Source organism: Wyeomyia smithii, chromosome 3 (assembly GCF_029784165.1).
Source record: "Wyeomyia smithii strain HCP4-BCI-WySm-NY-G18 chromosome 3, ASM2978416v1, whole genome shotgun sequence".
NCBI classification, from domain to species: domain Eukaryota; kingdom Metazoa; phylum Arthropoda; class Insecta; order Diptera; family Culicidae; genus Wyeomyia; species Wyeomyia smithii.
In genome coordinates this window covers 246,007,311-246,028,386 of record NC_073696.1, presented here as the reverse complement: position 1 = coordinate 246,028,386, position 21,076 = coordinate 246,007,311, and the positions used below count along the sequence as shown (strand labels likewise).

The 21,076-nt window shown below is 35.3% G+C and overlaps 1 protein-coding gene across 1 annotated transcript; it reads right to left on the bottom strand.

Moving 5' to 3' along the window:
* Positions 1–53: 53 nt before the first annotated feature.
* Positions 54–2,015, bottom strand: LOC129732946 (translationally-controlled tumor protein homolog). The gene is made up of 3 exons (XM_055694419.1): positions 1,868–2,015; positions 1,104–1,359; positions 54–921 (listed from the first exon to the last, which is right to left on the bottom strand). The coding sequence occupies exons 1-3, from the start codon at positions 1,893–1,895 to the stop codon at positions 690–692; spliced, it is 516 nt and encodes a 171-aa protein (XP_055550394.1). The 5' UTR covers positions 1,896–2,015; the 3' UTR covers positions 54–689.
* Between the last annotated feature and the right edge of the window lie 19,061 nt (positions 2,016–21,076).

Below are 21,076 nucleotides of genomic sequence, written 5' to 3'. Positions count from 1 at the left end.
AAAGTAGGTACACCAAATGAATTTTCTTTCAGACAGTAATCAACACAAGTGCGTAGCCTTTACAACAGATGCGAAGCATAGCTGGAGTTTGCTTCGCATTTTTTTTTTTTTTTTCTTCAATTGGTTCCTGATTTGACACTCTTCTTACCGAAATTCATCTCAGTGTCAGTTGCTGATATCCATGAGATGCGTTATATGTATGTTTACAAATAAGAGAAGGATAAATCTACTTTTCTCCACCTTCCATTCAGTCACCATTACTTGAAACAGATTGTTTTTTTTAATCACTTGAATATTCAACGTAATCTTACAGTCGGTAGCAAAAACACAAAAAAATTAGCCGCACTATTACGAGTATTAGATGGTCAAGGGAATTCTTCGCTAAGCTTGTCTGGTGTTTGCCTTCTGCATTTCCGTAACAGTAACAAAGCTTAACCGATACGTTATTACTCCATTGGAATTATGTGGTCACTAAAAGATCGTCACTCATCATTATCAGACTGTAATTTTCTTTTGATTGAAACTAGTTTGGTAAAAAAAACCTTGCGCTGTAGCCGCACATAAATAGGAAGCGATAGACTTTACAGTGAGGGATTGATTTGATTTGGTTTAAAAAAATAAACTGAACCGGTCGAAAGGAAAAACAGACCTATTAACTAGCAGAGCAGGCAGGGTGCTGTACAATTAGTCTAGAATTTCTCCTCCTCCAGGCCGTGTTTAAAACATAGCAGAACCGGCGTGCTCTCGCCATCGATATCTCGGTACTCGAGCATGGCAATCAATCCATCGCAATCCATTGATTCGCCGGTGAAGAACTGCAGATCCTTGAAACGTCCCAGAAGGTCCTTCATGACTTTGTTGATGTTGGTCTTGAATACTTCCACCTCGCTGGGATTATCCTTTTCTAGCTTGGTGACCAATCTGAAAAATGAAGCCGTGTTTACTAAAGATTCTATCTGCGTATATTCATTTTTCTCCACTATTTGTACTGTATTTGATTATTTTCAGTAACAATTCTAAATTATCAAACAACAAAAATTTTCTTCTCACACTATCCAACACAAACTTCACACAGCTCACACCACAAATAATTTTCTACTCACTTCTTCATGTAGTCCTTCAGGTAGGTGGTGAACTGTTTCTTGTCGCCAAATCCAGTCTCTACCAGACGATGATTCAGCACGATGTCGACACCGGATTCGGTGGCGTTATCGGTACCTTCTTCAGCCTCTTCTGCAGAAGGATTTGCGCCGTCCAGCTGGACATCCCCGAGGGTGCGCGACACATGCTTGCCGTAAACCTCGTACATCACATCGTCAACCAGCTTTAGCTTGTATGTGTCCGAGAACATCTCGTCACCTGGAAGTTGAATTTACAGAAACAAAAATTAAAAAAAGTTCGAGAAAATCACAAGGAAAAACTCGCTATTGATGAGTCATAAAGGGTGACCCACCCCAACCTTTTCGTTCTATATAGCATTTGGGTCAATGCTCTCCAGGTTTAATTATAGCAGCATTCGTAACTTCTTCCATTCTTTGTTCCTGACATTTCATGCCCATTTATAAAATTTATCTTCCACCGTTATCTCATATAGACGCTTCTTTAGAATAAAATCACTAATAGCTCCTAATCTTTGCTTAAAAGAAATGCATTTTCCACACAACACGTATTCAATATTGCCAGCTCCCATATTCACGCACCCACACATACCAGAGGCTGAATTGCAATGCTATGCATGCAGCGAACGCTCTTTTCAGATATTTTCCGCAAAATCCAATTATTTTTCGAGACTTTTCTCCGCAAATAACATCCCTACCGCTGCACTTTTACTTTTAACGGATGCGCCCACTAACAGGCTGTCACTTACCGGTGAAAATATCCTTCCAGATTTTCATTGTAGGAAGATGGAGAAAATTTTACGGCTAAAATTATAAAAACTACGTTACGTCCACCTGAGGATCTCGCCGGAAAAAGAATGTGTCGACAGCTGCGCAGGACAGCCAACCGTACGGCAATGAAACATTTGGCTTGATGATAAGTTTGCTCGATTCCAATGTCAAAAGTTGGGGTACGTTCTGCAAAGGCATACACGCTTGTTGAACTTATATATACAGTGATGATTCGCTCGTTGGATGTTCGTTAGTTGGAGGTTCGTTGGTTGGGTGTTCGCTAGTTGGGCTGTCACCCAACTAAAAAGCACTCTAATGTCAGAATTCAACGTCATTCAAATGCATTTCAGGGGTCCGAAAAAATAAAAAAATATTACTAAAATAAAATTATATTATTTATTGTTGTAAAAAAATTGTAAACATGTTTAGTTATTATGCTTATTCCATTCAGCACTAATAAGTTTGTTTCTCAGCGCTATTAATTGGACACTTCATGCAGATCATCTCTGGCATAATCAATCGCGTAATTTGAAAAGTACATATTATAAATTTACAACATTTTGTGTGTAATTTAGAGGTTTACTGTTCGGTTGTTTGTTCTTTTATTTCTTCAACGCCTTCACCGGAAATATCCAGCGTAGCGATCCCCCATTGTTTAGGCAAGAAGCAGAGTGATGTGCTTGCGCTTTATCATTTTGCTTCTCGTTGGAATGTTTGTATGAAAAAGTATTGACCAAATACATAAAAACAGGGTGGCCACTGAAAATAAATTTTCGATTTCCCGGTTTTCCCGATGATATTTAATAAAAATTCCCGGTGTTTTATTATTAAAGCATATGAGAAAAAATCCGATTTCCGCCTTTTTTATCTCCAAATCGTTGTCAATCTTCGCCTTCTCGCGCTTTCTTGTTTCCTTCTGCTTTTTTTTTCTCTGTCAACCTACTCTTAATCTCGCAATGCTTTGTATCAGGGTGCGAATGAAAAGTATGGGATAAGACTTGGGGCGTAGAAGATTTGTCTTCCCGAAAAAGTCCTCATGCAAAATTTGATCTCAGGCAAACTTTGGAAAGAAAAGCCTCAAAAATGATGAAATGAAAAATGCATATAAAATTGTCGAAATTATTTTATTATGCAAAAAACGTGAAACGGCGAGATCTGTTATCACAAAACATTTTTTTTTTTTCGAAAAACTTAGATCCTGGAACTTACGAATTTTTCGAGCTATGGTCAATGGAATGTATGAGAAATTTTCTCATGGTCCGTAAAATAAATTCAACTGACACTCTGAATAAACAATTTGAAAAAAATATTATTCAAAACGGTCAAAGATAAAACGCAACTTTTTCTGGGAATCCGCATAATAAACTGTGTAAATTCCAAAATTTGCGTTCAAAAGATGCATGAAAAACCACCAAAAAACTGCGTGAAAAGCAAACTTAACTTAATTTCAAAACAAATCATGACCGTTTGTCAGGAATTCGATAAATAAGAGCTCAATTTTTAAACCAGCGTACAACACATACTTACGAAACCGTCTTGAAAATTTGAAAATAAGTAAAACAAATTGTTCTACCAGAAAGATTGAAAAATAATTTGTGCTCGATCTTACAAGTTTTTAAATACCATCAATTTAAAAAAAAAATTTTACATATTTTTTTTTAATTTCAAACTATAGCTATAGTTTGAAATAAGAAAAATATAAAAAAAAAATTTTCGTTCCAATATTATATTTCTTAGAAATCTAGGAATTAATTTGCTTTAACTCGTCCATAGGCAACATTCGTAGAAGTTTTTGAGATACAAGTTTTTAATTATTTCATCCATTATAACCAACACGTTTATTTTAATTATATTGCTTATGTCAAAACGATCCAAATATCTACGAGAAAGTCATGTATCTTCTAGTCGCAAGCAAATGCGAAGTTCCATTCAAGTCAAAAAGGCACATGTTTTATCATTCATTTCGCGTTAAAATGCATATCACTCGATTGATTTATTTATAAATATGAATGAAAATCGTTACGTTTCTAAATTTATAGGGTAGAATGCCACGGTTGCGGATTTGAAAAATTTAGTTTTATGATATCTTACAAAAAATTTTGATTTAAAAGCTCTAGAATAGTTTTCCTTCTTTTTGTGTAGCTATTGTTTATTTTTGATATAGAAAAAATCTGGAAAATCTTTCATTAATAGCTCTTCAAGGTGGCGTCTTTCGTCAACAAAATCCGGTAGTCAAAATGTCAAACACAGATTAAAAAAAACTATTTATTTCCTGCGAAACACTTAATGTGGAGAATGTTGAAAATAACAGAGCTTTGATTATTTATATTATTAACGAAATTTCAGTAGATATTGACCTAGTTTCCGCACCATGACAGTCGAACACAGTTTGTAAAAATATCCGATATAGATTTCCATTCAAATATGTCACTTGTAAATATTAATGTGCTGCTCGTGATTAAAATCATATCAAAAATCGAGTAGTACAACCCGGACAGCTCTGTTCCGGTCCGGTTCGAAATAAAATCGAGCTTCGATGATTCCGGTCCTATCTGAATTTTGATTAGATTCTACCCAATCCGATGTCGAACATGTATTCACAAGATACGCTTCCCGCGACGCTAATAGGCGCTATACGATGTTTCGAGCAATCAATTTTTTCCATTTGATTCAAAACTGAGCTATCCTTGTTCACGTTAAAAGGGGATAGAATATGAAAGAGAAGAACGTTAAAACATTTTCTTTGAAAATCTACCAAAATATGTTACGGAACAGTAAACTATGTTTATCCGCCTGCCCAAGCTTGATTTTATTAAACGCTGATTTTGCTGCGAAGCCGCTGTCGACTTTGGCTAAAACCAACAATCAGCTTGTCCATAACCGGGAGCATCATGCCAGTTAGGCCTCGTGCAAAAAAGACATTTGACATTTTCTCAGAAATTGTTGAACAAGTGAAACGGCAGACATGAAGAAGGATGATTTTCCCGGCGTGAAACCTAATTTCCCGGTTTTCCCGTCTTTTTTCTCGGTTATTTGAACTTCCCGGCTTTTTCCCGCTTTTCCCGATAGAGTGGCCACCCTGAATAAAATATTTACTACAGCAGCAAGACAGATGAGCAAAGTTCATTTTCTTTGGCATAGTTTAACCGCAATGAAATCAGGAAATTTTCCAAAGCAGGAAGAAAACAAACAATCGGCGCTCCCCTTTGAAAAATTTGCCCAGTTGTCAGTTCATCCAACTAACGAACACGATTCGCTAGTTGGGTAGCAGTTGTGTTCTAACCAACGAATTTCGGCTGTATTTAATTTTATTATTTTTAGATATAAAAATAGTATTATTAAATGATGCTTCGGTATTTTTTATTATTTAATAAATTCCAAATATAGTGTTCATTGATCCGTGAATGGCAATCAGAAACTCTCTCATGGTGACCAAAATATATACGTAAACATCGCAAAGAATAATCGTTCAATCTACAAAGCTATAAGGATAAAATTTAATTTTTACCGTGTTTTTCCTGCGGTCCAATACATGTCGCTTGCTCGAGGGTTAGCTCGCCTGCAAATTCATTCACTTTAGCTCTTGATGGTGAAACGAAAAAGGTGATATATAAGCAAGTTTGTAACTCAAATAGAAATATTATTTGAAATGCTGGGTTAGAAAAAATATATGAAAATATAGGAAATTATAAAAAAGCAGAAAATTTTAACACGAGCAAGGCCGGGTACATTCAGCATTGGAAAATATTAAAAACTTGAGGAAAACGTATAGATAGTCCCCGTATCTCCAAATTGTTAATTAATTCATGAAGACTGATGTTCAACTATAAGGATGATATTGATATTGTTTATACAAAAAAGTAGAACGAGAAGACAAAGCAAGCAATAATTTTCACTGTCAGAGGTGAGCTTAGGCTATTGATCATGTAATTTATGTCTAATTTGAGTTCATTGTGAGTTAATCGATACCGTCGAAGATGCTGATGAAGATTCCAACGGAATTTTTGAACTCACTCGACCCAGCTGGAATGCCTCCGAATCGATTGTTAATCATCGAAAAAGGTGGTATATAAGCAAGTTTATAACTAAAATAGAAATATTGTTTGAAACGAAGGGTTGAAAAGAATATATGGAAACATATAAAATTATAGAAAAAGCAGAACTTTTACACGAGCAAGGCCGGGTACATTCAGCTTGTTCTTGCGCACGTATTTTGTTCGTTCAGAAATGATACCCTAGTTTGTTCATTTTGAGTTAGTTTGGTTTGGCCTACGCTGTTGACAGCCTGCTGATCGGCTGCGGCTGTCAGCGATGATATTGGGCTTCGCTTCTCCTTTATCTTAGGCCGATGCCATAATGAATACGAAGCAAACCGTTTCATATATTTCCCATTGTTCATATTACTCTCCAGGTGAGAAAAAAACGTGTTTTGCACCGCCTCGGTTTCATTTTAGGATCAGCCTTACTCTCTTGAATCATAATCATCTGACATCCCGCTCGGATTTGTGCCAGAGTATGTCAGGCTGTAAAGGCTAACATTAGCGCCAGCTTGGAACAACCAACGGACATAGGGAGATGACAAATAACTGTCCGTTTAACATTGCATGTGTGTGCTATCGTAAGTTCGACAGCCACTTACGATAACATATGCAAATATGGCAGGGAGAGCTGTGCAATACAATGAGAGCCGAATAAGTTTAAAATTTGCTGTCACGGAAAGACAGTCTTTTTCAGAAGGCTGGCTGTTACCACCTCCTCTTCCCCTCCTGATTTGGGAGGGGTGTCCGCTTCATGTACTCTAAAATCCTTACTTTCTGATTAGTTCTTGAGTTATGTAGAAAAAAACCACTACATATCAATTATCACGCCGATCGGTTCAGTCATTTCCAAGTCTATGTGGATCAGACAGACAGAACTCCATTTTTATATGTATCGATTTGTTTAAAAAGTGCAACTGGTCGCCGTTTAGTTACGTTTTTTTGTGAAAAGGCATATTTAACAAGAATGTAAGTCTAGTAATTTTAAACTTTAACATCGGCAAAATATCTGTTTATATTAAGGTTCAAACGGCAAAAAAGTAAGAGTACGACTAAAGCGCAATACGTGAAAATAGTAGATTTATTGGAACAATACCCGGACGTAGCAAGAGGCTTCACAAGAAGCAATAGTAACACATTTTGGGAAAATCGCGCTGCCGAATTAAACAGTTGTGGCCGCTATACGCTGGCCTAACTGCTGAGCAACTGCAACGCTATCCGTAGCCATGCCACTATGAGCGGCTTCAACTAAAACAGGCTCTTATATAGGGATGAAAATAGGAATGAATTATTTTACGTACGTGGTGGAATGATATAACTTGAAAAATATGTGTGACTTCATTCTGGTTCAGAGCGATCATTTGATAAGCTCCACCTCTTTTTTCAGTTTCTAAAGTTTTTCCTCAGTTTCGTAGCACGGATGCACAAAAATGATTTCTTGTCGAACCGGACTGATAGCACTCTCATTGAAGCAACAAAATAACATGTTTTGTGTCGTGTTGCGCAGCTTCGTTGAAGAAAATGTTCCCGTCCCCGTGTCGCATGTAAGCAGATTATTGCGTTCAGTAGACAGTAGATAGTGTATCCAGCGAATAAACACCGATGGTGCTCTCACACACGCAACGGTTTTAAGCCGTATCTTATTGCGGTTTGTAACATCAAGCGATTTCGTATGCTCGCTGTTGCGTGTTGCATCATGTTGCAACTTGGCAGCTGGGAGACGACGAAATTCTGTTTATGCTGATTGATTGAATCGACTTCATATTAGCTCTGCATAGTCGAACTAACTGCTTTTGTGAATGCGTTCTAACAGGGCAGTTTATTATTCAATGTCGGTTATGCTGATCGCAGCCTTTGCGCTGCCCCTACAGTGGGGGGTTTACTAAATAAAGTGAAAATTAGACAACTACAACAGAATTTGATTGTATCCCGCACAGAATGTCTGCTTGCGTTGATGCCAGAAAATTATTAACCTTCAATTATTTTTTTATTTGCCTTGAAAAGAGCATGTTGCGGTTCAAAATCGGTTGCTAATTACAACCTTTGAGCTGCCCTAACATTGGGGGAATTAAGATACACGGACAACATGCACTGTGGAAGCTATTCCACATACAGTAAATTAGACGAGTGCGACAAATTTAAATTGTTAGGATGCAACACAGAATGCTTGCTTGCCTAGACAAAAAATATTAACTTTCAATGACTTGTTTATTTGCCTTCAAAAAGGCATTTTGATTTCCAAAATTGGATTTCCTGATAGCAATCTTCATGCTGCCCCAACACGGGGGGAATAATGGCTGTCTGGCGACACACGCTAAGAAAAACCGCGCTGCTCCTGAGACGTGGTGACCAACCACAGGGCTAGTGCTGCTGCTAAGGAAGGACGACTTGTCGCTGTCTAGAACTATTATGAGCGGCTCCGGCTGAAACAGGCTCTTATATAGGGATGAAAATAGGAATGAATTATTTTTCGTAGGTGGTGGAATGACATAACTTGAAAAATATGTGTGACTTCATTCCGGCTCAGAGCGATCATTTGATAAGCTCCACCTCTTTTTTCAGTTTCTAAAGTTTTTCCTCAGTTTCGTAGCACGGATGCACAAAAATGATTTCTTGTCGAACCGGACCGATAGCACTCTCATTGAAGCAACAAAATAACATGTTTTGTGTCGTGTTGCGCAGTTTCGTTGAAGAAAATGTTCCCGTCCCCGTGTCGCATGTAAGCAGATTATTGCGTTCAGTAGACAGTAGAAAATGTATCCAGCGAATAAACACCGATGGTGCTCTCACACACGCAACGGTTTAAACCCGTATTTTATTGCGGTTTGTAACATCAAGCGATTTCGTTTGCTCGCTGTTGCGTGTTGCATCATGTGACAACTTGGCAGCTGGGAGACGACGAAATTCTGTTTACGCTGATTGATTGAATCGTCTTTATATTAGCTCTGCATAGTCGAACTAACTGCTTTTGTGAATGCGTTCTAACAGGGCAGTTTATTATTCAATGTCGGTTATGCTGATCGCGCCTTTGCGCTGCCCCTACAGTGGGGGGTTTACTAAATAAAGTGAAAATTAGACAACTACATTAGAATTTGATTGCATCCCGCACAGAATGTCTGCTTGTGTTGATGCCAGAAAATTATTAACCTTCAATTATTTTTTTATTTGCCTTGAAAAAAGCATGTTGCGGTTCAAAATCGGTTGCTAATTACAACCTTTGAGCTGCCCTAACATTGGGGGAATTAAGATACACGGACAACATGCACTGTGGAAGCTATTTCACATTCAGTAAATTAGATGAGTGCGACAAATTTAAATTGCTAGGATGCAACACAGAATACTTGCTTGCGTTGACAAAAATTATTAACATTCAATGACTTGTTTATTTGCCTTCAAAAAGGCATTTTGATTTCCAAAATTGGATTTCCTGATGGCAATCTTCATGCTGCCCCAACACGGGGGGAATAATGGCTGTCTGGCGACACACGCTGAGAAAAACCGCGCTGCTCCTGAGACGTGGTGACCAACCACAGGGCTAGTGCTGCTGCTAAGGAAGGACGACTGCTGTTGTCGCTGTCTAGAACTATTATGAGCGGCTCCGGCTGAAACAGGCTCTTCTGGATTAATCTGGATATAGGCCAAATAGCATGTTTTCAATTGCAAGGCATATGATTCTGTCGACCGTGCTTGGGAAGCAAGCATATAACGACCAATCAGAGGTCGAATTTTTCGTTTTGACAAGGCTTGACTATTTTCAATAGTACAATAGTGTGAATAATAAAATTACAATTATCTTATTTTGGGAAGAATCTTAGAAGATTTTCCAATCTATTGCTGCAAGAACGAAGGAAATCCATCGAATACTAACCGGTTTATTAGCATTTGAAATTGGACATATTTTTCATTTTTTTCGGTTTTAGATTTTCATTTCACATCCCTATGTAGCCGAACTTCCTGAGAGAAGTATTCTACTTCAAAACTATAATTTTGCTCAGTTCAAGAAGTAAAGTGACCCATAATTGTAGTAATGCTACATTTTGCGGTGCACAATGGGTCAGTCCATATTTTGGCTATTTTTATTACTTTTACATGATAATGCATCAAGACCGAATAAAAAAACTTATTACCAAGCTTTTACAACAATAAAAAACTTGCATTATGTGTTTTAACGATTTTATAGACTAAATGATTTTGAATGCAAAAAGTTACCCATAGCTGTGTCTTTTGTTATGTAAGTGATATTTTTCTTCCCAACCGATTTACACGCATGAACTGCAGTGAAACTAATTGTTGATCGACAACACGTTGACTGACCCATAATTGTAGAGAGACTGTATATATATATATATATATATATATATATATATATATATATATATATATATATATATATATATATATATATATATATATATATATATATATATATATATATATATATATATATATATATATATATATATATATATATATATATATATATATATATATATATATATATTAGGGGTGTGCGAAACTGGCTTTTCTGGTGTCGAAACGAAACGAAACGAAATTAACCCTTAATTTCGGTTTCGCCAAATTAGTCGAAACGAAATCAAGGTGGATTTCGAGTTCTCGAGACGAAACGAAATTGGTCTCTAAATTTCGCGAAATTTCGCGAAATTTCGAAAAATAAAATAAATGTTTCTGAAACATAGCATTACAATATTCAGATATCGATAAACCCAAGTAACAATTCTATAGCTACTTGGTTTTCTAACGGTTATATCACAGCAATGAATATTTCCAACGGTTTTATGGCGATTAAACCCGTTGCCAAAAATAGCAAGTCGTAATGAACACTGATAGCTGTCAATAAAACTCTAATAAAACTTCCAATAAAACCGGCAAGAGTCAATGCGATTTTGCTTTATTATTGGTTTTATTATTACTATCTATTGCCCCATAAAACCACTCCAGCTTGCTGTCATATAACATAGAAACCAGTTTTATTGCGGTCATTCAAATGCCCAGTTTTAACCTGTCGTACTTGTAAACAAATATATGCAGGCAATGTTATACATACAGGTGAGACAAAAGCGGCTGAGTTGGTTTAGTGTGATGCAGAATTCTGTCGCAGTCTCCGTAAGATGTGTGTAAAATGCTTTAGAGCATCTTGCAGCGCATTTGTGAACATTGATGACGTAGAACTCCAAAAATCTAATAAAGTAACACAGCAAACTTAGTACTTTTCGGTAGTTTTTTTTTAATTTTATCGCCAGTTTGTTTTGTTTTGGTTGAAAATAATTTCCTATGTCGTTAAATTATGCGTCCTTAAAAATAAGGTAGGGGCAAGACACTATTGATATGTTTCGAAATATATTCAATATTCAATTAAACTAAGTATGTATCGTTGCATTTTTCGTGCACCTCTCTATTTATATCAAAGTTTGTTGATTCCTCATTATCGTCGGTGTGATGTCAGATTTTTTATAAAAATAAAGTTGTCTAGGCCTCAGGGATTTACCATATTTTTCTCTAATAATGCAGGCATCCAACCTTTGCCGCACCTTACAACATATATATCATTGAACTAGGCTTATTGCGGCTACGATTAATGCCAACTAACTACCAACCGCGCCATATTGATATTTTTGAAACTTTTTATAATCTTGAAACGAAAATCAAATCGTCGTCTGACTAACAAATAAATTGAATATCCAAAGTTGATTTTGATCTATCTCTGTATTGAAGAACACGGCTAGATTTTTTTCTGAAAAACTGAGCTGAAACAATCCAATTCATTTTTGCTAACAATGAGATCATTTTTTTTAGCCCGTACTATTTTGATGGCGCATAAGTTTTAAGCGCCTATGATCTCAAAATGCACGACAAAATTTCATGCGCATATCGTCCCCTTAATGCTAGAACTAGATAACTCGAAAGTTGACGTTTCGAGAAAAACGAGTTTGAAAATTTGACCGATTCTGGTGATGACGTATCAACTGCAATTATTAAAGGTTCAGATTTTATGAAACGCATCCATATCGTTTCAGGCCCGTTATAGCAACTGAAAAATCAACAAAAAACCGAGTTATTTAGTTTTATTACAAAATACGCTTGTTTTTCGTTAAGATATCTAGTTTTTTAATTGATGAATAACTTTTTTTCTTGTAATCGTTTTTCAACGAGTTTTAGATATGTTATAAAGCTCGACGCGATAATTATGATGGCATACTTAACTCAAAATCGACAAATTTCGAGTTATCTAGTTCTAGCATTAAGGGGACGATATGCTTGAGAGCTACAAAACCTACCAAAAACCCCTCCATTCCTTATCTTTCTACAATATCACCATCAAATAAAAACGATTGCACGATGATAACCAACACAGGTTAAACATTTCTCCCGCGACGAGAGATTTCCTTATTGAAAAAAGTGGCGTGATGTTCTGGTGTGTGTGCAGGAACGGTACAACAAATCAACTTATTACGGTTGCTGTCAAGCAATGAAAAGTTGATTTGGACTTATTGTGGCAAGTAGCAGAGCGCAATAATGCAACCAAACTTATTGCGCTCTTAAGAGGGAAAGCCAGCTGCTTATAGTATGCGGTACTCTTTACATGTGGTTTTAAAGCAGTTTTATTGCCATTCTTATAATTGATTCAATAAGCTTGACAAGGGTGGGCCACCTGGCTGTAAAGCAAACTTATAGCGGTTATCAGGAGGTTCTGATAGTTAACAGCAATTTTACGAAATTGGTCATGAAAACCGCTAAAAGAATGCAATACGACTTAAATTGTTACTTGGGAACCGACAATGACGAGAAAATCAAAATTGTTAAAAACTAAAATCCTTATGCATTCATTTTTACAGATTATATTGCAGGTAATAGTAGCGTGATAGATACAAATGATATAAAGGTCAAACTCGAAATGTTTTTGTAAATAATAATTTAATAAACTTCTGAACTGATTCTTTTGGTTTGAATGCAACTATGTTTAAAATAGTAATCCTTCTTTCATAGCACTTTCATCATTCAAAATCCAAGTTTTGTCCTAGAGCTCGAACTGGAAAACATGAGAGATGGTAGGTAGGTTTTCAACCATTCCTGTGAGTTTTGGTGTCCCTAGCAAAGATAATTTTTCCAAAGAGTTTTTCCCTATGCAAACGTAAAAGCGACGAATCCGATAAGCAATTCCTCGGCGGCCTTCTGATGCATTTCTGCATTCTCTAAAAGCAGCAAAATTCACAGGAATGGTTAAAAAGCTGTAAAACCTTTGGAGGGCAACCATTTTGAGCTTTAGGGCAACTTTTTTTCGCTTTTGCCGACCAGTGTTATTGATTTTTTTTAACACCGTTTAGTCAGACTAGACTAAGTGACATCTTCATAAATTCGAGGAAAACAAAATTTAAGTTAACTATTCTGTAAACTTTAAAGTTTTCAATATGTTTGCACATTTTTCAATATAACTTAAAATTGCTTTTTTACTGAGCAGTTCCACAAAAAAGGTCCCAGTTTCAATTTTTTTTGTCATTTTAGATTTAGCTTAAACTTTGCATAAACGATTCTATAGGCTGAGAAGCTATTTAAAATACTATTTTGGGAAGATTATTGTGATTATAAATATTTTCAGAGCCAAAAGTTTTTGATTAGTGTGACGTCTCTGGAAAATTTTTAGATAGTAATTTTATCTTTCCGATAAAAAAAACTCAAAAAATTCATTTTTTAATGTAAAAGAAACATTAAAATTAATATAAAAAAGCTTATTTTCAAAAATCTTTTTTTTTGTATAAAAATTACAAAAAAAAATACCGAAGCGATGAAGAAATCAAAAAAAGTTATATTAAAAAAAAAATTACAACATGGAAGGACAATATTTTTATCTACAACTTTGCCAAAGGCACTATGCCAATCAAACCAACTGTTTCGATTATAAAAAGATTTTAATTACCCACAGAGTGCCCAATTGGAGATTAAATTATTTTTTCAGCTAAATCGGTTTGTTTGACTGGCATAACTAGTGTCTCTGGTAAGGTTGTAGAAAATAATTTTGTCCTAAAAAAATATGCCCTGTGAGTTTCTGCGACACCAAAAATAATAAAATGCATTTGGGACCATTCCTAAGCTACGTGGTCATATTTTGATCCCTTTTATACCCTCCTACTTCCCCCGTGGTCTTTCGTGGTCTTTCGTGGTCTTTTGTATTGTGATCTTATTCTGCAAATATATGTACAATAAAGTATGAAAAATTTATGAAAAAATGAAGGTTTAAGAAAACTGATTATTAGTTATTGCGCAAATTGTAAATAGAATTTTCAGTAATATCATTTTCTCAAAACCAAAATAACAAATAGATAATGGTTGTTTAATTTTTAATAATATTTCATTGTCTTTAACAAATATAATAATTTTCTTACCTGAAAGTAATATAAAATACTCTATTCTGTTGAGTATATTCAAAATGATTTTTAATTTGTTGTTGAGTATCAAAATAAATAAAATTTGTTTAGGCAGTTTGATCATCTACGATAAATTTTTCGCTTATAGCTATGGTAAATTGTATACTCATCTATAAATCATCAATATTTAGTTGATAATAAGTGAAACCTTACTTTTAGTGATTTTCAGGTATCGGATTTGTAACTTAGTTTTTTTTTTAATAAATTACAAAGTTTTGAATGTCGAACAAAATATAAACATCTTTCTTTCTTCCTACGGTACACGAACATCCAGGTCTTATATATTGTTTTTAAGATCAAAACGTTGATTTTTTTACCGGTCGTTGAGTATTGAAATATACTTCCAGGAAAAATGTCATAAATTCCGACGCATTGCAAAATAGAACTATTCTGAAGAAGTAAATGCCATATAAGGCAAAGCCTGTTTAAAACAAAAAAAATTCTTCGTTCGGATAAATTTGAAATACGTTTCACAAATTTGATTACAATTAATTGCTGACAACTCTCAATCTTTCCGTGACACTTATTAATTATCAAGTCGTGTCAAACAAATTTATTAATTAAAAAATTGCGAAAGCTTCGTCTTGACTTAGTGGCAATAATAAATTATAAGTCAGAAAAAAGACTACGTGGTCTATTCATTAACCCCCACACCCCCCGCGTGATTTTTTGTGGTTTTTTGATACAAAAATTACCGGCTGAGAGTTTATTCTTCTCTGTCTGACTTAGTATACCAGATAACTGTTGAGATATATTCAATTTAATTTATAGTCGCAATGAGCACAAACCAAAATAATGTAATAATGTGCATCGGAAATTTGGTCCGAAATTTCGCGAAATTTCGTAATCGTCGAAATTGGAAGTTTAATTTCGCGAAATTTTAGGCGGAATTTAGCGAAATTCAACGAAATTTTTCGGCAATTTCGCGAAACCGAAATTTCGGGAAAATTCGAGTTTTGCGAAATTATACGAAATCATTCGAAATCTCGCACAGCCTTAATATATATATATATATATATATATATATATATATATATATATATATATATATATATATATATATATATATATATATATATATATATATATATATATATATATATATATATATATATATATATATATATATATATATATATATATATATATATATATATATATATATATATATATATATATATATATATATATATATATATATATATATATATATATATATATATATATATATATATATATATATATATATATATATATATATATATATATATATATATATACATATATATATATATTTTCTTCTTTCTTCTATTTATAAAAAAGAGAAGTTTTGTATGTATGTATACATGTATGTTCCAGCATAACTCTCGAAGTCCTGAACCGATTTCTACCAAACCTGAAGTCCTGAACCGATTTCTACAAAGGAAGTGGTCATAGAAATATTGGATAGGGGGAGGAGTCACCCTTGAAGAAATAGGGGGTCAAAAGTAATAAATTTTCATACATAATGGAAACCTTTCATTGAAATTTGATGACTTTCGGGTTCTTGGACATATTTCGAGGCCGGAAGTTGATGTCCAGAGACCGAAACATGATGTTCGATGCCATTTTCAATCCAAGATGGCGACTTCCGGTTTCTGGGAAGCCATTTAGAACTGTGGAAAACGCTCACAAACCCCCCAATATTGGTATTTTCGGAGCAAAAATGACTCTTGAGAACCGGTTATCAGTGTCTGACGATACTTTGAAACTTGGTTTGCCGACTTTTGGTTTCTGGAAGTCTGCGAAAATTAATAATTGAATTATATACTTGGCAATATGGATGTTTTCGGAATTGGAATGACGTTGTCATACGAAAATCGATCATATATTTCCAAATATTGGACTTTTTTGAATCGTAGTGACGTTTGCAGCCGAAAATCGGTTTTCGTGCAAATGTTTCTAGAGAAGTGTTTCAAAACATCCAACCTGCTTTGATCCGTTTTTGGAACGATTTCTTGACATATTTCTTGCATAATTTGATAACGGAGAGTCCAATCCAGCGTTTTGGATATAAAATATGTTTGGAAAAGTTGCTGAAGCTCATTTATTACCGAATTAAAATTTGGTTAAGAGCATCGATCAAATAAGATAAGAGCTCCTAAAATCCAGCTATTTATTCAAAATAAGTTTTGTGTGTATTATGTTCCAGCATAACTCTCGAATGATTGTACAGATGTCAACCAAACTTGGCATACGTATCCTGTGTACAGAGAAAGTGGTCATAGAAATATTGGAAAGTGGAAGGACCAACCCTCAAAGGAGGGGCTTAATTAGTCAGAAAATCAAGTTTTTCAATGCATTATGGGAACTTTCTGGATAAATACGATAGTTTTTAGGCCTTTGGTCATGTCTGGAGACCAGAAATTGATTTCCAGAGACCGAAACATGATGTCGTAAAGAGAAAGGGGCAGCTATCAAAGAGGGAGGGGGTCTTAATTTATAAGAAAGTCGGGTCTTTTAGTGCCCTATGGGATTTTTTTGAAAAGGTACGATAACTTTTATGCCCTCGGTCGGTTATGGCCAGAAGTTGATGTCTAGGGACCGGAATATGATGTCCGATGTTTCCATGAAACAAAGATGGCGACTTTTGGTTTCTGGGAAGCTGTATACAACGTTTACAAACCTCTAAACATTGGTATTTCCGGAACCAGGATGACCTTTAGAAACCAAAAATAAAAGTATAACGACATTTTTTAAATTCAATATATCGACTTCAGAATTTTTTGAAAAACGAATATATGCTCTGCAATATGTATATTTTCGATATCAAGCTGACGTCCAGAATCCAAATAGTCATGCCCGACGCAAATTTTTAAATCGTACATGGCGGATTACATTTTCTGGAAATATTACTAGAATACAGAAGAAGGCTTGGACGTAATATTGAAACGTTGTTTTGAAATCAATTCTGCGATTTCTGCTTTCTGTCAAGCTGTGTAAAACTGAGTAAAATGGTTAAATAATGTCAATATTTCTAGAGAGAGAACTATGTTAAGAAAATGACAATTGGCGTCCAACGCTATTTTCAAATTCAAGAAGAAAAGTATTCAAATACTCCCTGATATTAGGGTTATAGGTAAGAGCTGACTACCCAAAACCGAAAATTGGTGTCCGAGCATTTGGTATAGTGAGGGTTGTTTTTCTGCATTGGAAGTTATTCAAAACTTGAGGAAAATGTGGAGATAATCCCCATATCTCCAAATTATTAATTAATTTATGAAGACTGATGTTCAACTATAAGAATGATATTGATATTGTTTACACAAAAAAGTAAAACGAGAAGACATAGCAAGCAATAATTTTAAGTATCAGAGGTGAACTTAGGCTATTCATTATGTAATTTCAGTCTAATTTGACTTTATTGTAAGTTAATCGATACCGTCGAAGATGCTGATGAGGCAATCTATTTTCCAACGGAATTTTTCAACTCACTCCACCCAGCTGGAATGCCTCCGCATCGATTGTTAATCAATATAGGTATATAAGCAAGTTTATAACTAAAATAGAAATATTATTTGAAATGATGGGTTGGGAGAAATATATGGTAATATAGAAAATTATAGAAAAAGCAGAAATTTTCACACGAGCAAGGCCGGGTACATTCTTGATATCGAAAATATACATATTGCAGAGCATATATTCGTTTTTCACAAAATTCTGAAACCGGAAATCGCCATATTGAAAAATGTCATTGGACTTTTTTTCTGATTTCTAAGGGTCATCCTGGTTCCGGAAATACCAATGTTTGTAGGGTTGTAAACGTTTTCTACAGTTGTATATAGCTTCCCGGAAACCAAAAGTCGCCATCTTTGTTTTAGAAAAACGTGGGACATCATATTCCGGTCCCTGGACATCAACTTCTTCGTACCTTTTCAAAATGTTTTCATAGGGCATTAAAAGACCCGACTTTTTCATAAATTAAGACCCCCTTCCTCTTTAATAGCTGCCCCTTTCTCTTTTCGACATCATGTTTCGGTCTCTGGAAATCAATTTCCGGTCTCCAGACGTGACTAATGGCCTAAAAACTATCGTATTTATTCAGAAAGTTCCCATAATGCATTGAAAAACTTGATTTTCTGACTAATTAAGACCCTCCTTTGAGGGTTGGTCCTTCCACTTTCCAATATTTCTATGACCACTTTCTCTGTACACAGGATACGTATGCCAAGTTTGGTTGACATCTGTACAATTATTCGAGAGTTATGCTGGAACATACATCCACACAAAAAATTTTTTTTTAATAAATAACTGGATTTTAGGAGCTCTTATATTATTTGATCGATGCTCTTAATCAAATTTTAATTCGGTAATAGTTGAGCTCCAGCAACTTTTCCAAACATATTTTTTATCCAAAACGCTAAATTGGACTCTGCGTTATCAAATTATGCAAGAAATATGTCAAGAAATCGTTCCAAAAACAGATCAAAGCAGGTTGGATGTTTTGAAACACTTCTCTAGAAACATTTGCACGAAAGCCGATTTTCGGCTGCAAACAGACGTCACTACGTTTCAAAAAAAGGCCAATATTTGGAAATATATGATCGATTTTCAAATGACGGCATCATTCTGATTGCGAAAATACCCATATTGCCAAGTATATAATTCAATTATTAATTTTCGCAGATTTCCAGAAACCGGAAGTCGGCAACCCAAGTTTCAAAGTATCGTCAGACACCGATAACCGGTTCTTAAGAGTCCTTTTTGCTTCGAAAATACCAACATTAAGGGGTTTGTGAGCGTTTTCCAGTCTTAAATGACATCACGTTTCGGTCTCTGGACATCAACTTCTGGCCTCCAAATATGACCAAGAACCCGAAAATCATCAAAATTCAATGAAAGGTTTCCATTACGTATAAAAATTTATTTCTTTTGACCCCCTCCTTCTTTAAGGGTGACCCCTCCTCATATCCAATATTTCTATGACCACTTACTTACCTTACCAAACAGTCCCAAGCTGTGGTGTGGCCTTTGCTGTACGTAAGAGTCGTCGGTGTTATACACCGTCGATAGTTTTGAGCGCATGCACACAGCTACTAGGTAGTGGTCCGAATCTATATTCGCACTGCGGTAGGTGCGAACGTTGATGATGTCGGAGAAGAACCTGCCGGACTACCATACCACGGGAGGCCGCAAAGTTTACGCACCGATGGCCGTTATCATTAGACACGGCATGCAGGCTATCTGGTCCGATTACCGGTCTGTACATTGCCTCCCGGCCTACCTTAGCATTCATGTCCCCAATAACGATTTTCACGTCCCGTCGCGGGCAGCTACCGTAGACCTGCTCCAGCTGCGCGTAGAACGCTTCCTCCTCGTCGTCGGGTCTTCCTTCATGTGGGCAGTGCACGTTGATGATGCTGTAATTGAAGAACCGGCCCTTTATCCTCAACTTGCTTCTATGTACACTTCCTTTGTACAAAAAACACGTATGCCAAGTTTGGTTGAAATCGGTTCAGGCCTTCGAGAGTTATGCAGGAACATACATACATACATACATACATACATACAAAACTTCTCTTTCATATAAATAGATATAAGATTAAATTCCAATTATAGTGTTCATTGATCCGTGAAAGGCAATCAGAAACTCTCTCATGGTGACCAAAATATATACGTAAACATCGCAAAAAATAATCGTTCAATCTACAAAGCTATACAGGATAAAATTTATTCGATTCACTTCAAGATTCTGCTCCTTTATTTTTTGTAAATTCTGGTAGAAGCCACCTGTACGTGTATCCCTTACCAATTATTTAGTACCGACCAGAAAATAATATGTAAAAATTTTGTTGAGCTTAGAAAAAAAACTGTGAGAGTTTGGAATATTATTTCCCATATATTTAAAAAATGAAGACTTCATTGAGTCAATGCAGTTTGTATAGGAAAATCAAGTTTTTTGATAAAAATAGATTGCATATAGTAATGTTAATTTTTATTACTAGGCATAATTATTGTTGATTGTTCAGTGTCAGTCATTGGTCATGGCGGAAGATATCCAGTACTGAAACTGAGCTGTACCCAAAAAATGTGTAATGTCGTTCGTAAATTTTGAGTGAACATCATTCAGCTTTTAAGACGCTGAGTGTTACTCAAGTTTGTGTATTTGTGAAGTTACTGGAATGGAATTACGCTAATAAAAGATATAATTCTTAATTACGGAATTTTGAGTCTAGTTTTGAAACTAGTCGATAGAATTGCAGTTTTCATAGCATGTTATTGATTAAATTCCATTTACTCAAATTTGGCGCTTACACCCTTTTGAAACGTTATACTCTAGAAATGAAGAAATGTACACAGAAAAATAAAAATACCCAAATATGCGTATTTTTGACGCAAATAAGCCCTCCTGTGCGGGAAGGTACTTTTAGGTAAAAGTGATTAACCTACTTTTGAGTACCTGCACGGAAGTCATCATTTAGGTAAAATCGGATACCTTGAATCAACAATATCAATATCAAAAACTCCATACAAATTTTTACCCAAAATAAAGTATTCACATTTTATTAGGCTGTTGCGTTGTTTTCACCAATTTCTTTGCGTATTATTTACCTAAACCAGTGAAAACATTCAGGTTTACGTAAATTTACGTTGTTTTTACGTGTTCACTTGGTAATATTTTCTTTGTGTGAACGACGATTTTTCCTTCATCGATTACCGCCGTGAACGC

Excerpts from the sequence above, each read along its gene's own strand:
- LOC129732946 (XM_055694419.1), bottom strand. The coding sequence starts at position 1,895 with ATGAAAATCTGGAAGGATATTTTCACCG. Across the intron at positions 1,360-1,867 it reads CTGGAAGGATATTTTCACCG|GTGACGAGATGTTCTCGGAC; the intron begins GTAAGTGACAGC and ends TTCAACTTCCAG. Across the intron at positions 922-1,103 it reads CTGAAGGACTACATGAAGAA|ATTGGTCACCAAGCTAGAAA; the intron begins GTGAGTAGAAAA and ends TTCATTTTTCAG.